Consider the following 17,075-nt stretch of genomic DNA (forward strand, 5'->3'; position numbering starts at 1 on the left):
ATCCTTAAAATCAAAGAAGTAAACTTCTCATGGGTGTGTTGTTGGGTAGAAGGCACCAAGGCACTTGTGTCTTTTCTGCCCTGCTGTCTCCAAGAATGCCGCTGGCAGGAAAGCATTTTCTGGTGGATTGATGCGATCATTCAGGTGTGGTTATGTCCACAAGGACAATTGTCCTGAGCACAGGAGTATTTGCAGGGAGCTCACTAATTCCCACAGTTCACTGGTTAAAACACTTCCCCAGTACATCAGATGTGCAAATAACTTCCACCATCGGGGTGACTATCCCCCCACCCCAGCCCTGGGGGAGCTTGGATGTTCACCACCTCTCTCCGGGACACACCAGTCCACTTTGCAGACCAGTGAAACACGCAGGTGTGCGCCGATTCCCTTGTTATGCCCCTCCATGTTTAATACTTTAACAACTCCTCCTGGGATGAGGTGAGTATCACAATGAGACGGTGCCACAGCTCAGCAAGTGTCTGACTTGCTAAGGCAAACAAGGTATTGGCTGGAACAAATGCAGAAAAAGATAGCTCTGGTGTCCTTTCTATTTTATTTTATCTTATTTTATTTTTGCCAGCCAAGCCGCCTGTACTATGCGTTTTGGATTCCTTCAGCTGCATAGAAGGGCATGTGATTTATTGAAGTTGGAAAGCTTGCAGACAAAAAAGGCTGTGAAATTATTTTGTATCTGACACAATCATTAGTGGTATTATTTCTTCTGGAGCGGGGAAGGACACTTATAAAACATCTAACAAGCTGCTAAGGAGATTGCCTAGAGCACTGATTTTCAAAATGTGCTGCTAGAGCCTATTCTTCTGTGCTCTGTATATATTTCAAGCTCCAGTTTCTTTTTCTGTAAGGGACTTCAAATGATATTTCTGAAGGGTGTTTCTGACAGTTTAGTGGGCACCCTTGTCAAACATTGGGCCTAGGTTACCTGCTGATCACACGATATGGCGATGATTGAAAGAGGTTGGTACAATCAAAGCAAGTGTGCTGTGGAGCAGAGGGGCACCCAGACCTCCTATTCTGCTTTGTTGAAGAGCGATAACCCCCCTCTGTGCACATGCATCATGAAATCCCTCCAGATCTGTTTCCCACAGTGAAACCAAGCGGAGTTAGCCAGGCATCAGTCTCTGAACTAAAGATGCTGTTGGAGAAGTTTGGATGGTCTCCTATGGGTAACCCGCTATTGCCTGCTTCAGCTAGGAGCTCCCCAGTGGTCCAACCCACGTGGAAGTCCTGGACCAGCTAAAAGGGATGCTGGTGGAAGGCAACTGGTGGCACCTTCTCAGGGGACAGGCACCTATTTCATACAGTCGCTGTGTGTAGTTCGCCCAGGTCTCAGGAGAAGGAGCGAGATTTGATGGGCAGCGGACCCCAGCTTGTCCTCCTGACAGCTCTGCTTACACACTCGAGCTGAGCTCCTGCATCAGCACATCCCCATGTCAGAGGCTGAATATGCCACTTCCTGCTGGAGGGAAGCAAGTCCAAGGACTTGGAAAATGGTGCTGGCAAGGTCTGCACGGAGAAACTCCATTTCTCTGGTTAAGGGGACTGTGGCTTGACTTGAGCAGGAACTGCCTTTCTAACGGTAACTGTCGAGTTTATTATCAGTAATCCCTAGCTCTCATCTGGCACTTTTCATCAGCAGATCACAAAGCATGTTGTGGAAAAAGGTCAAAATCATGATCACCATTTTAAAGATGGAGAAGCTGAGACAGAGAGCCCAACAGTCTCAGAGAAAGCCTCCCTACAGGCAGCTGGCAGAACTGAGGACAGAGTCCCACAGTCCCCAAGTCCAGCCCAGTGCTCCGGCCTCCCTGTTCCCATCATTAGCACTGAGAAGACTACCTCTAATTGGTGTCGAATGTTTGAAAGTGGAAGGAGCTGTTGTCGTGGATACAGCATCCGCAGGCTCTCCTCTGTCTTGGTTGGAGCCCTTCTCTTCCACAATAGCTCTGTGGTCTTCAAACATCAGTGCAGTAACGAGTACAGAAAGAGCGATTCATTTGCAACCGGTGCAAATGCTTGCCATGTGATACAAAGACAGAATAAACTGTTAGCTCTGACCCTCTGAGATTAACTGAGCTGGATGATTCACTGATTTCTCTAGCACCAGCTGGAGCAGGCCATCAGCACCTGCTGGATGGATCAGTTACCTCCCATAACTTCTACACAGGATTTACACGCAACTTGTGCCCTTCACAGCACAACAGCATCTGCATTCTCCCTGTCCCCGCCTTGGGTAGTGTCTTTCCCTTGCAATAGGTGGCCTTAGCAGTGAATATGAAGAAAGACCCCCCCCAGCCACACACACACATGAACATGCATCCCCAAAGAATGTTTTAGCTGCAGAGAGGCACAGATGAGCATCCACCTGCAGTGCTGAGAACTTGGCTGCCAACCCACAGACAAACCTGACCCGCCATCTCTGCCCACGCACGGATGCTCAGCTCACCAGAGCACCACACCATCTCCTTCTCAGAGGTGCTGGCTTTCCCAGCTGAGCTCAGTACATCTCTCAGATCACTCCCAACCCACTTCTCTTCCCTACAAGAGGGTCTGCCACGCTTTCAGAGCAAATAGCCAGAAAAACCTTGACTGCACACCTGAGGATAGGCATATTACAGTTACCTTGTGCAGGACAGGACCCTTATGCAGTGCTTCACAGCGGCCTCCTTGTCCACTTTAATCCATGCGCACAAATATTATGAGGAACAGGTCCACTTAGTGCAGAGTTTGGCCAGGTGTGACGAGCAGGGCCAGCCTGATCCAGCAGTGGTAGAAAGCTGCTCATTTCTAGCATAACTGTTGTAATGCAGTATGTTTTTCTTCCTTGTCCAGTGTGGTTAGGATAAGTTTCAGCAGGAAAAGAAAAAACCCCATACCTTGAAGAAGTCAAAATGGGAGAAGTTGGAGCTGTTGTCCAGGCAGCCCTCCCAAGCAAGGCTCAGCTCTCTATCCTCCTGTTAGTCTCTTTGAAATTGCAGTTACAGGGATTTACTGGCACTTGGCACCAGGCACCAATGGCACCATACACCATGGCACTCAACAGGTCCAAGGTAAAGCAGATGGGAAGAAGGCCTCTGTTTTGGACCTCTTGTATTAACATTGCTGTGTTGACCACCCCTACCCCAGACCAGGACAGTTCATAGTACCTACTGATGGATGATGCTCAGTTCTGAAGACCAACTATTGCTCAACCAGTTACTGCATTTGGTCAACACCACCATGCTGTCATTAAAAAAAAAAGCCAATCTCCTCCTGAGAGCAGCACGCTTGGTGTTGCCCAGTCCTTCAGAGTCTGCCTACGTCCAGGGAAACTACTCCCAAGTCTGCTGACTATAGCATCTTGCCACTGAGCTGGATGCAGACTCTGTGGCACAGGTTTTCCCATCAACCATCAATGATCAAGCAGCAAAGGATTCTCTGATTCCATTCACCACCATCACCTGCCTGCATTAATTGTGTTGCCCATGAGCAAAAGCTACAGCCAATGCCATTCTGGCTAGCTCTTCCTATCCCCTTCACCCCTGCTAAACAAGGGGAAAAAAAGGTTATCCGTTACACCAAAATAAATCTGGCTTGGGCAGATGATGGCAATGGTCTTTAGTGGAGGAGAAAAACATCAAAAACTCTCCTGTTTGTTTTTCCCAGTGTCTCCCTTTCTGTTTTTGATTGTTCGTCTTCGCCTTCCTTGCAAACGCAGGTGCTGTGCAGCTTTGGCCGAGGCAAAGGGGTAGTTATCACCATAACTATCCCGTAACTACCCAGCTATTGAAACCCAGCTGTGCAGCGATTACGCTAAGCTCCGCAGCAGGCTGACAGCTCTCGCGCCCATTACTTCTTCCTGAGACAGAAAGGCTCAGTCAATACTAGAAAGGATCCGAACAGCAGTTTCCAGGTAGAGAGTCCCTGCTCTCCCTGTGACACAAAGCACTAGGACATGCCTTTTGGTGACTAACAGCAGCAGACCCATAACATGAAATCGCTTGCTGTTTTCTACCTCTCTGCGAGCTTTTTTCTGCCAAGGGGGCTTAGCAAAACATCCTGCTTTCAAAAAGAGCTGTGGAAAACCAGTGGCAAAGAAAGGGTGCAAGAGAGGACAGGGGCAATTTCTTGGAAGACAGTATATTTTGGAAAGGTTTCCCGCAGGAGTTCAGGTGCTGAGTCAGGCTGATGCATCCATCTCTTTGTAACTGGTACTTGTTTCCTCTGGTGACAGCCAAAGGGAGCTAAGAGGGAGATCTAACTGCTTGGCTTTCTACTGCCCGGCAGCTCGAGCACAGGAACAGAAACAGTAATGCGTTTTTGTTTTCTGGGAAACCTGTAGGATCTGAGGGTTGATCACTGCCTCAGTGCTCCTGACGGGTGTGGGGCAGCAGGAGCGGCCCTCCTCCTAAGAGGGTCTGGGGTCCCTTAAAGGTTTGTGCTGTACTGATGAGCTGGATGAAGCCCCTATTCTGGAAGATGGTTGGAAGCAGTGGTAGCTCCCATTTCCACAGGTTCAAAATTCAGTTTCTCATATAAAGATCTTCAGGAGACTCACTTCAGGCAGAGAAGACTGCATGAACAGCTCAAGACACCAAGGGCCCTTCTGTCCCTGTACAACCATTACGAGTCTGATCATCCAAAGCCTTACTGGGACTTCTGTCAAGTGGAGGACCTACTCACCTCAAGTCCTCTACTCAGCACCAAAAGACCCAGCTTGGTCTCTACCCTTGATACGCTGCCCCTGCTGCACATGGTGTTCACAGCTGAGGATATGAGGAGCAATGAGAGGTGGGTGCGTGGCTCCTCACGCTGGAGGATGACGTATTTCAAGGATGCTGCTGTCGCTCCGAAACAGAAAGGGAAAGATAGACCTCAAGGATAATGGCACAAACACTGGTCCTTCCTCAAAGCCTTGTGGGACGATGGATCCTCTGACATGGAGTTTACTACTGCTTCAGACCTTGTCTGGAGGACAGTTCACGCGCAGAAGATTTTTTTCCTCTTTTGCAGAAAAGATACGAGGGAGCATAGAGAGGGATTTAGACTCTGATTGCTCATATGTTCCCTATTACGGCAATAGGGAGCTCTGACAAGATGCAATATGTCAGAACCTCCAGATTTACTGGATTAGCCTCCAGCATCACACTTGCCAGTCATTTCATGGCCATTACAGCGGACTTATTTTGCAACCTCACAATCACCCAAGATCATCATCCAGAAAACTGCATGACACTGTGATCTTTGTGCAGCCAGGGACATTCAAAGGTATTTTTTTCTTTTTCTAACAATGAGTTTACCAGTAAATGCACCTGAGAAACCACAGCTAATGCCTTATATTTAGTGTAAAAACTAGGATCTTTGGAACATAGTGTCCATCATCAGAGCAACTGAATTACTTGTAATGTTCAGAATCCAGGGACATAAGGAGATCTGTCAGTAACTGGTACAGTTATAGACAGATATCTGGAACCTGGTCTGCAAAGGACTGTGGCACCTCAGAAAAACTTAGAAATGGAGTGCCCCTTAAATAGGCCGAAATCTTATTGTTCATCAATAATGTTATCTAGGAACAAGAAACTGCTTTACACATGCCCACAGCTATTGATGATGAAACGGATGCAACCAAATCAGTGTCTGTTTGGGACCATCCAGTCAAACGTTTTTTTTTTTCTAGGTATTTCTAAGGTTTCGTTCGGCAGATATTCAGCACACATTTATTCCTCTCAAAACCCAGTAGCCATTCTACCCTCGTGCAAAAATACAGGCGGTGATACTAGAAACACGCTGATGCATGGAATTAATCCAGGTTATAGGAGAGCTGAATTCAATGCCAAGGGGGCCTTCACCAGCCAGGCAAACAGGACATGGGGGCCATTGCTCACCCCCACTCTGCCCGGAGCTGCTCCCCATGCCCCTCGGGCTAAGACATCCTGCACCCATGTACAACCCCTGCCCCTCTGCCACTGTGCATGAGGGGTGTGGGTGGCCTCAGAACAAGCTAAGGACTGCCTGGGTTCCCTTTCAGATTTTATAGCCAAAGGAGAAAAGACATAGAAATTTCCGTTTTATTTTCAATCATCTCATTAGGAAGGATTTGCTTTTCTCTCTGTTACATTTGAGTTGTTTGGGTTTATCAGGGTAGCTGTTTTGTGTATCTAAAAGACTGGCTAAAGTCTGTTTTCCTCCCTGATTGAGCTTTACCTGCTCCCCACTGTTCTGCTGTGTAAAGATCTGCCATCTTCTTTATCTGGCTCTGGCAGCAGGAGTCCTGCTCGGCGGCCTGCCAAGGACAGGGCTGAAAGGAACCACGTTTTGTAACCGGCTGTGCGAGCATTGTTTCCAGCCACGCTCGCTGCTCCGCGCCACGTTGGTCTGGTTTCCATCAACTTGGTGTGCGAGGGCAGACACCACCATCACTGCAGGTGAACATGGCTGCTGTGGCCTTTCCCACAGCAGTCAGGCCACGAAAGTTGGCTCTTAGAGCCAGGATTGGCTCTAGGAGGGACCTAAAGCAAATGTTAGACATCAGTTGAAGCTTATGAAGCCCTGGCAGAGATCTGAGGCCCTTCTCGGTGTGTCACAGCTGCTCGATGTGGTTCCTCCAGGACACCCACAGCAAGCATCTGAGCTCCCTCCAGGGGCCTGCAGCCTTGGTCCCCGCTGCTGTGTTTCCTTGCTGGACTCCAAGCACAGCTATTCCAACGGCTGGAGACACCAGCCCTTATAGAATGGTTCAAGTTGGAAGGGACCTTAAAGTCCATCTAGTTCCAACCCCCCTGCCCTGGGCAGGGACACCTCCCACTAGACCGGGCTGCTCAAAACCTCATCCAGCCTGGCCTTGAACACTTCCAAGGATGGAGCATCCACAAGTTCCCTGGGTAACCTGTTCCATCAGATGGTAGTCTGATGGTCCTTCCCTCAGATGGTAGTTTTGGGTGCTTCCAAATGCATGGTTTGACTCTGAAGATTGCTCTGTCACATACTTAATCCCACCTTGTGCAAAGACTAAGCTGTTGTGCGCTCCTCAGGTCTTTAACTGGGCTGGTCCCTCCTCTAGACACTTGAGGGAGCAGAATCCCAAATCTGCAGCTACCCCAGAGCTGCAACACCCCCAGGGATGAAGCTCGAGCTGTGGGCACGTGGGACCCTCAGGTGTGCAGATGTGTCCAGTGCCTGGTAAATGCCGCCTTCCCAGAGACCAGTCATTGTGCAGGACAAGCACAATTTATCCTGTCTATTTGCATTTCTATATGTACAAAAAGCTCAGGCTCTGCAGCAAGAGAGAGGGACTTGCTTAGTAAATAGTTAAAATAACCACAGTCACAAAGGACTTCCAGACTCTTGTGATTTACTGCTTCTGTCCTCAATCCTGGTGGAGTCAATCCTCAGAGAAGCCAGAGAAAAGCAGCTCCAAGACACAGATTGGTGGGAAACCCACTGCTCCTGCGATTGCTCAATATAATTGTTCCTCTATAAATTAAACCAGAGCCATTTCCGAGACCGCTGTATTTTGAAGTCACTAGATCACATACAGGGAGAGTCCTTGCAGGACCCAGACACCGTTGGCTTCCCTCTTCCCGCTGACGGTGCCCACCACCACGCGGAGGTCCCTGTGTGGTCTGAAACCCGGTGAATCAGAAGGGTCCTTCTGCAGCGAGGCGAAGTTCTGCTGAGGTGGGGAGGACCGTGGCTGACCCAGGCTGCCGAGTGTCCAAACTTCCCCCAGCGCAGGGATGAATGGAAGCTGCAATTCTCAAAATGCATGGAAAGATCAGTGGGCTGCTGTGCAATTGTGTTTAAAGGAAAGCGGATTGTCTGAGGGGGATGGCATGAGTCAGATCCACCCTGAAAGTACACACTGAAGCCAAGCAGAAGGGGTCTGCCCTGGCTACCAACCAGCCTTACGCTCAGGGTGCCCACCCTGCAGGCCTTTGGGGAAGATGTAGAGAGACCAGGCTCTCTGGGGACTTCCAGATGAGAAACTTGAGTGCCAGTGCTTCTAAGATTAGGCAGCAGCTGAGCAGCTACTTCTGTCATTATACGTTAAGCACTAGCAGGTAAAAGGAAGAGGAATCCCACATTAGGTGTGAAGTCCTTCTCTGGGTTTGTTTTACTATATTTGCTTTTCTTTTCTGGTTATTGTTTCCCATCAAAAAGAGAAACAAAACTAATTGCTGCTTCCAAACAGTGCGTGACCTGAGGCAACCTCATAAAGGGCGGACGGTCCATGCCAGCAATGCCTCGCATTTTGCAGGAGCACCAGCCTCTGAAGGGAGCTCCTTTACACGGGGCAAGGTGTCCCTGCCTGATTACAGAGCAATTAACGAGCCACAGCAGGGCCCATTTCTGCCCCATGCCACCTCTAATTGGCCAGGACAGAGATTGGCTCCTTTCTGCTGCTTCCCAGAGCTGTCAGTCACTGAGGGTCCCTCCTTACCCCACTTCCCCAGCCGGCATAAAAAGGCAGAGCAGGGATGCTGGAGCATGGTGTGGTGTTTGGTTCTTCCTTGCTGATCATCTCTAACTGGATGAGAAGGTACTGTTCTCACATTTTTGGGGGAGGTTTGCAGGTGTTAAAGCTGTAATTGTTCTCTGAACTCCTGGTTCATGTTTAGATGTTTCTTACCCGGCTTAATGATGGAATTTGTGTTAGCTAACACAAGGTTGCTTGTGGTCCTGCCTGAAAGGTTGGCTACAGCCTGTGCTGGTTTTGAGTGAAAAGCTGGTGCTGGTTGGTGTGTGCTAGCAGCAGCAGGGTGGCATCTTGAGCTGCTTTATTTTCCAGTTCTGCTGTTACTACCTCTCTAATGCAAGACCTCCCTGCAGTCTTGATGGGGAGGAAGGAGGCACCCAGTGCCTCTTCTAAATATATTGATAATAAGCACTAGGTTCTCCCTGATAGGAGCCCTCCTGTGTGAGGAAAGACTTTGTTCTCTTCATTCCTTGAATTAACATAAACCCTGTGAAACCTGAACACTAGATGGCTTTGCAAGTAGCCCAGGTCCCTTCCTTCTGTAATGGGAACATCTCCAAAATGGGTGGTGATGGAACCTCTCCCTTTAATGAGGTCAGAGGGAAGCAGCCCCTGGGAAGGGGAATTCCTCTGGAGGCTCCCTGGCTGCCTTGTCTTTTCCTCTTCCTAAACCCGTGGTTCTACTTGCGTTTCAGCTGCAATGGCCTCTGCTATGCCTGACAAAGAGGAAGCTGCCAAGAGCTCCCTGGAGGTGAAGGAAGAGGAGCAGCAGGTAGGTGTTCCCTGTGAGCTGTAATGAGTGTTAGCTCCTGGGTGCAGGTAGGAGGAGGTGGCCCTGCTGTGGCTGGGGGAGGCAAGCCCCCCACAACAAGAGTCTTTCCTCTGCTCGAGCTGTGCCCTGCAGCTTCTCTGGAAATGTGAGTGGTGGCACAGCCAAAAGAGCAGGCCTGAAGACTGTGTAAGTAACCTCTTGGGCTAGGCAAAACAGCCTGTTTCTTGGCTTGGAAAGATGTTTCTCTAGCTCTGTAGTGAAGATCCTGGCTATCTGCAGGCAGTGCTTCTGTGGAGAGGTTCCAATGCTTCAACAGCCCTGAAGCCTGCTGCACTTGTGTTACTCCCATGCCCAGCAGCATGCTTCTTGCAGACTGGTGTAAAGTCTGTCGACTTAAAACCAACTCGATCCTGTGTGATGAAGGTTTTCCTGGGGTATTAGCTTGTTAAATAGCTGTACCAAATGAGTTACAGCTGGATATGGGTACAGAAGTATTTAGGTTGCCCACAGACTCAGCTGTCCCTTTGGTAGCATTGTGCTAGAGGAAGATCTTGCTAGAATGGACCAACCATAAGTGTTAATGCTCCACAGCTTATTTAACTGAGTTGTAGTCTTTAAAACAAGTGTCCAAGCAAGGCAAGCCTTGCTTCCTCGCCCAGACTAGGTGACTTGAACAGGCAAACAGAAGAGGAAATTTTGGGGAAAACTGCATAGGAGGCTCAGGGTCATGTTTGCAAGCTTCATGGCTTTTTTTTTTTCCCCTCTCTTCTAGGATGCAGTAAGTCAGGTGGCTAACCTGACCTTGGTCAGCTCTGCCTGTGACATGGTTTCTACAGCTTATGCCTCCACTAAGGAGAGCCACCCCTACATCAGATCTGTGTGTGATGCAGCGGAGAAAGGAGTGAAGAGTGTGACTGAAGCCACAGCCAGCCGTGTGCAGCCAGTTCTGACTACCCTGGAGCCTCATGGTAATCCCCTGTGGAAGGGCAGGTTTGCATCTGTCTGTGAGGGACTCTCTGGCTCCTTCCAGCTCCAGAAGGAGACATAGGATGTGGAAACACACCTTTCCATCGCCATACTAAAATGACAACTCCTGGCTAAAAAAGCTGCATCTTAGTCCAAGTAGTCCGATGGAGGACCAGGATGTGACTCCAATGTTGACTTCCCTAAAACTGATCTTGCAAGGTCCAAAGTATTAGGTGGCAGATGCTTATAGTAGGATTCTTACAAGCTCATGGTGGCTTCAGGAAAAAGCTTCCTCTTGGAGGCCTGTTAAGTCTAAAGGTCCTGTTTGCCATGGCCTTTAAAGAACATGACTGTAGCATAGAGAAGAAGCTCTAAACTCCTGGTGAGAGGGGCTATTACTAATGACAAGTGTCTCACAAAATAGTCTGTGACAGGCCTGAGTTCACTCTAAACCCAGAAAGCACATTTCCCTCCTGTCAGTTACCATGTGGTCCTGGATCCTTGGGATGTGGAGGCTTGGGCAGAGATGAGGGCTATGCATCTGCTTAGTCAAGAGCTCAAGAAGCTGCAGGAGGGGATCCGATGTAGGTGGCTATGTCTCTACAAATGGTCAGACATAGCCACTGGCTGCTTGCAAAGTGAACAGATCTATGAGGAGACTAAGACAAGCTGCTCTACAAATTCAGCTTATGATGCACCTGGCTTGGTGATCTGACCAGAGACTTTCATCTAAGCCCCCTGCAGAGCAACATGCTTAGGAAAGGAGAACTTGGGATGGAATAGCAGAAAACCAGGTTTTGACACTTTTTTTTTTTTTCAGTTTCTGCAGCAAGTGAGTATGCCTCCAAGGGTTTGGATAAACTAGGGGAAAAGCTCCCACTCCTTCAAAAGCCAGTGGAACAGGTAAGAATCCAAGTCTGTGCAGTCCCTGGCTGGCAGAGGGGCCTGGTTTTCAGGGTTTCTAAGCTTGGGAGTGAAGTAGGCTCTCGTATGAGGAACAAACTAGCCCTAGGTGCGTGGTGCAAGCTCCTACAGGAGTAAAACACTCAGTCGCTGTGCTAACTGTCCTCTCAGTGCAATTCAGAATTGTAGTGTGCTAAGTGACCCAGTCCCTTCTCTGACGTAAGTCTCCTCTTCCACAGATTATCTCTGACACAAAAGAGCTGGTGTCATCCAGAGTGGCTGACGCAAAGGATGCTGTGAGCAGCAAAGTGACAGAGGTGATAGATGTAACGAAGGAGACTCTTCAGAGTGGTGTGGAGGCTGCCAGATCTGCAGTGACCAGCAGTGTGGGGATGGTCATGGGCTCCAGAGTGGGCCAGACTGCTCTAAGTGGAGCAGAAGCTGTGCTGGGGAGAACAGAAGACAGCTGTCTCCCTCTTGGAAATGAAGAACTAGGTAAGGGAATGGTGCATGTGACTACTTGTAATGGGAACCACCAAACAGGGGATGATCACCCCCATTCCTCATCTCACTGCTCTGGAATGGGTCATGCTGGAGGCTACTTGTCCAAGATCTCCTAATACTTGTTTGTGTGGTAAGCATCTCTGGTCAGACACTTACAGACACTGTCTCTTTCTTCAGCCAAACTGGCAGCAGCTGAGGAGGGTGCAGGCATAATGTCAGTGGAGCAGCAGCAGGAGACAAAGAGATACTTTGTGAGGTTGGGATCTCTCTCTGATGAACTTCGCCTATTTGCCTACCTGCACTCAACAGACAAAATGAAGCAGGTCTGGCAGGGCATGCGGGAGGCCCTTGCACAGCTTCACCGCATTATTGAACTGGTAGGTAGAGCCCAGTCTCTTGGAAGGAGGGGACCAAGTCATTGGCTTGGTCTCAACTTCATTGCTATGATAAAGAGCTGTGCTGCTCACCAGCAGATCTGTCTGTCTTGACGCTCTGATCTTCCCCTGCCACAGATCGAAGTGTTTAAGCAAGGCTTTAATCAAAAGCTTCAGGAGGGGCAGGAGAAACTTCACCAGATGTGGCTGGACTGGAGTAGGAAGTCTTCCAAAGCGAGTGGAGACACAAGCTCTGCAGAGCCAGAGGTACCTCCTGGGGAGGGAAGAAAAAGGGCACTGGGCATCCCCTTCACTTTTCTAAAATCAACTCCTCTGATCTTCTTCCTGCCTTCTCCCAGGAGATGGAGTCCCTGGCCCTGCTCATGGCATGCAGTATCACACAGCAGCTGCAAATCACCTGCTGTAAAATAGTGTCTGCAATTCAAGGCCTTCCCTCAAGCTTTCAGGATAAGGTGAGACAATCTCTTAGTACCATAGAGGAGCTTCATGCTTCTTTCTCAGCGGCAAACTCCTTCCAGGACTTGTCCAGCAGTGTCTTGACCCAGAGCCAGAGAAACCTAGCTGTGATCCAGGAGTACATGGAGGAGCTGCTGGACTACCTGAAAAACAACACTCCTCTGTCCTGGCTGGTGGGACCCTTCTCCCCCAGGGAGGAGGAGGTGGAAACCTCACAGGCAGAGGAACCCTTGCAGGAGAAAGAGGTGGAGACAGCAGGAGCAGGGGATCATGAAGCTTCCACCACCCTCCTGTAAAGGATAAGGCCATGAGCACAGGCCTGCTTAGCATGACTCTGGTGAGGACTTTGGTCTTGTCTTCATGTAAACTCCACTCTCCAGCTAAGGGTGGAGCTGTCACATCTTGGATGACTATTGGGTACTAGTGAATAAATCCTTGGGAGCTTTCAAGGAAGGTGGTGAAAGTAGCAGGGCCATTCCTAAGTGCTTGTAGCTGCCTTCAGGAATGGTGGCTGAGCTCTGGGCCAGGAGAACAGAGTTGAAGCTCTGCAATGCTCCCACCTCCCTAGGAAACTGTCTGTGGTATGTCCTTCATCAGTGTATCCAGGCATCGCCTATATACAAAACAATGGTTGCTGTTGGCCTTAAACCCTCAGCTAGTATGCCATGTAAAGAATTTTCTTCCTGGAGGCTGCTTGTACTAGATCATAACTGCTTAAAATAAAATTACTGCATGCAAAATCGCTTACTGTCTCCATTGTCTCCTGGAGAAAGACTGCAAGAGTGAGTATTGCCCAAGAGATGTGAATGCTACTCTCCCTACCTATTCCTTGATGGTGGAACAGTGCAGTTGGGGAATGCAGGAACTGGTGAGCGGTCAGTGGTACAGTAAGGATTGCAGCTGGTAAACTCTCCTACTGTCCTGGGAAGTACCGAGTTGTAATTCCTTATCACTCCCAAACCTGGAGGTTTGGGATGTGCCCTCCTGGCACTTTCCCATGCTGTGGGGAGCTGTCAGGATCCTGGCATCCCTTGTCATTAGATCTCCTGGGTCTAAAGACCTCCTAGGTCTAATTCTTCATCTGTATTTTTCTGCTGCTACCTGGTGGTGAAGACTTCAGTCTGGTGGGAGGGTGGGCTGTGGGAGTGGCTGCCTGGGAGAGATGTGGACTCCTAGATGGAGAGTCGTTACGGTGTAGGTAACAGATACTTATTGTCAGCACTGATCTCTCCTGGCCAACAGATGTTTCAGTTGAGCTAAGAGCTCTTCAGCTGCTGTGTCTGACCGTCTTCCAAAGAGCTGGAACAGGTTGGTGCTTTCAGGCTTGCCAGACCAAGATGTAGCTGAGCCTGACAGACCAAATGCCTATTGAACTTCTAAATGAAAAGCTCTGCTCCTTGCCTGTTGTCCTTCTGTCCTCAAGGAAAGGAGTGGAATCTGCTCCCGGTGTGAGTACTGCTGTTTCTGGACTTAATTTTTCAAAAAAATAGTTGAAATTCTTGTTTCCTGGAAGCAAGAAACAAGACTGGGGTGAGCAAGTACAGGTTTGAAGAGGTGGAACTTTCCCACCTCTTTTAAGCAGAAGCGAATACTGTTGGAACAATGCTCATAATCCTACACTACTATGTATAATGGCTTAGTGCTGTAACGTGGTGGGACTACATGGTTCTTAAGCTTTTGGCATCAGTTACTCCATTGATGCAACACAACACCCTCACGTAGTAAAGACTTGGATCCAGCTTCACTGAGCTCTGCATGTTGGAGAGGTTATCAGACAACCGTCTAACCGGTGTTTCTCACGTAACAACTAGTTTGTGTTGAAGGCAAAATAATAAGCCAATTGAAGTTGCCAAGCCAAGCTATTGTTGAGATCTGAGAGACAAACTGCAGGGGTCATCTCTCCACCGCACGCTCTCTGATTGCTGCCAAGCGATTTCTCTCTGGCAAAGCACTCAAGGAGAGGCGGATCCAGTCTGCCTAATGTAATTATGTCTGGACTTGTAGGGCGGGAAGTGGGGCACGAACTGCAAGCAGCATTGGAGGTAGTCCTTCTGCTTGGTAGGAAATATGCTTTGTGTTGTCTTCTCAACAGCAAAGTGCCCGAATCCTGTTTTACACCTACCTGGATAAAAGTGCTTTTTAAGAAACAGCTAGACATCCCTGTACTTGATATTGATTTGTCAATGCAGCGCATCTGACTTATGTTAATACTGTGTTTAGTGTAATACATCGTGCTGCCTCTGCCTATGGGTTGCTGGGGTGTATTCTCCCCTGTTGATTAAACTCACTTCCTGCAAACGCCACTGGCTGTCCTCCCCTTGTCAGCCTGGTGCCCAGCACATGGGCCCCTGTGCATTTGCAGCTGGGAGCTTAAATGCTGCGTGTGGCTGGGGCCCCCCTGCTTCCCTGTGCTGGAGCTGGTGCAGGACAGCCCAGTGCCTGTAAGGCTTCTGTGGGTCTGCTGCTACAGTCCCCATGGCCTACAGCAGGCTAAAATGACTTTCTCATGGCAGTCCCTAAAGCTCCACTTGAGGAGGCTGAGAGGGAGCCTTTATGTGCATTTTAACTTTTGCTTACCTTCCAAGGTTTCAGGGGACCAAGGAGATATGTTAGACCAAACAAGAAGGGCAAAACTCTCACCAAGAATAGGGCCAGCCAGCATGGGTTTAGGAAAGGGAGGTCCTGCTTAACCAACCTGATCTCTTTCTATGACCAGGTGACCCGCCTTCTGGATGCGGGGAAGGCTGTGGACATTGTCTATCTGGACTCTGGTAAGGCCTTTGACACCGTCCCCCACAGCATTCTCCTGGAGAAGCTGGCGAATCATGGCATAGACAAGTGTACTCTTCGTGGGGTAAAAAACTGGCTGGATGGCCGTGCCCAGAGAGTTGTGATTAATGGGGTGAAATCCTCTTGGCGGCTGGTCACCAGTGGTGTCCCTCAGGGATCAGTTTTGGGGCCGGTTTTGTTTAATATCTTTATCAATGATCTGGATGAGGGGATTGAGTGCACGCTCAGTAAGACTGCAGATGACACCAAACCAGCTGGGAGTGTTGATCTGCTTGAGGGTAGGAAGGCTCTCCAGAGGGAGCTGGACAGGCTGGATCCATGGGCCAAGGCCAACTGTATGAGGTTTAATAAGGCCAAGTGCCAGGTCCTGCATTTCGGTCACACCAACCCCAAGCAACGCTACAGGCTTGGGGCAGAGTGGCTGGAAAGCTGCCCGGCAGAAAAGGACCTGGGGGTGCTGGTGGACGGCCAGTTTAACATGAGCCAGCAGTGTGCCCAGGTGGCCAAGAAGGCCAACAGCTTTCTGGCTTGTATCAGGAATAGCGTGGCCAGCAGGAGCAGGGAAGGGATGGTGCCTCTGTACTGGGCACTGGTGAGGCCTCACCTCGAGTGCTGTGTTCAGTTCTGGGCCCCTCTGTACAAGAGGGACATTGAGGTGCTGGAGCGTGTCCAGAGGAGAGCTACCAGGCTGGTGAGGGCTCTGGAGACCAGGGCATATGAGGAGAGGCTGAGGGAGCTGGGCATGTTTAGCTTGGAGAAGAGGAGGCTGAGGGGAGACCTCATTGCCCTCTACAACTCCCTGAAAGGAGGGTGGAGAGAGGTGGGGGTTGGCCTCTTCTCCCAGGTGAATAATGACAGGACCAGAGGAAATGGTCTGAAGCTGCAGCAGGGGAGGTTTAGATTAGATATTAGGGAGAATTACTTTACTGCAAGAGTGGTCAGGCACTGGAACAGCCTGCCCAGGGAGGGGGTTGAGTCACCGTCCCTGGAGGTATTTAAGAAATGTCTAGATGTGGCACTTCAGGGCATGCTCTAGTGGCAGAGATTGTAGGGTTTTGATTTTTTTATGTGTGTGTATGGTTGGACTTGATGATCTCCAAAGGTCCTTTCCAACCATGAAGATTCTATGATTCTATGAAAAGCCACGGCTAGGAACAGTTTGACTTTATTTGTTCTTTCTCTTCTGGTGTCATCCATGCTGCAGAGACAGCAGGAGGATAAAGGCTGGAAAGAAATGGGGAATGAGAAATGGACTGGCCTTCTGCACTGTTTAAAATGGAAACTCATCTGACCTCTGGAAGAGTATCCAGGCTGTTCTCCATTTTATCCAAGCCTATATATCTATCTGCACTTACTTTTGAGTTATTTTGGATAGAAATAAAAAGTGTGTTGGTAATATGGCAACCCTAGGCAAACACCTCAGCAGGGAAGATGTGCTTTGAGGTATCTCTTCTGGCTCTCAGTAGCCCCTGGGGAATGATGTAGTGTTCCTTGATTCTGATAATTATAGTCCAAGTGATTATTTTACCCTCTGCTGTTGCTGTTCCTCCCTGCTTAGGCTGAGGTCACATGTGATAGTTCGGTTATAGGCGGATTTGAATTTTAAATGCAATCACAGGGGCACTTGGTCCTTGTTACCCTCTTGGTAGATGCCACCTCATCTCCCTCTGCCAGTTTGCTTAACACTTCTATTATTTAATTCTCATTCATGTACTTCTGCCTTTCTTTATGTAGTCCCAGCTGTTCGTTGTTCAAATGCCTGACCTCTGGGTCAGGGAATGCGCTGGCACTGGGTGAAGGCTACCTTGGGCATCAC

General features: G+C 49.2%; 1 protein-coding gene across 1 annotated transcript in view; it reads left to right on the plus strand.

Moving 5' to 3' along the window:
- Positions 1-12,765, plus strand: part of LOC128916723 (perilipin-3-like) — a 50,097-nt gene extending 37,332 nt beyond the window's left edge. Inside the window, exons 3-10 of the mRNA XM_054218739.1 lie at positions 4,539-4,788; positions 9,167-9,245; positions 10,018-10,213; positions 11,032-11,114; positions 11,354-11,609; positions 11,796-11,995; positions 12,131-12,259; positions 12,352-12,765. Coding sequence (XP_054074714.1) covers positions 4,539-4,788; positions 9,167-9,245; positions 10,018-10,213; positions 11,032-11,114; positions 11,354-11,609; positions 11,796-11,995; positions 12,131-12,259; positions 12,352-12,765 — 1,607 coding nt within the window. The remainder of the gene's footprint in view (positions 1-4,538; positions 4,789-9,166; positions 9,246-10,017; positions 10,214-11,031; positions 11,115-11,353; positions 11,610-11,795; positions 11,996-12,130; positions 12,260-12,351) is intronic.
- The last annotated feature ends 4,310 nt before the right edge of the window (positions 12,766-17,075 follow it).

This window comes from Rissa tridactyla, chromosome 12 (genome assembly GCF_028500815.1).
Source record: "Rissa tridactyla isolate bRisTri1 chromosome 12, bRisTri1.patW.cur.20221130, whole genome shotgun sequence".
NCBI classification, from domain to species: domain Eukaryota; kingdom Metazoa; phylum Chordata; class Aves; order Charadriiformes; family Laridae; genus Rissa; species Rissa tridactyla.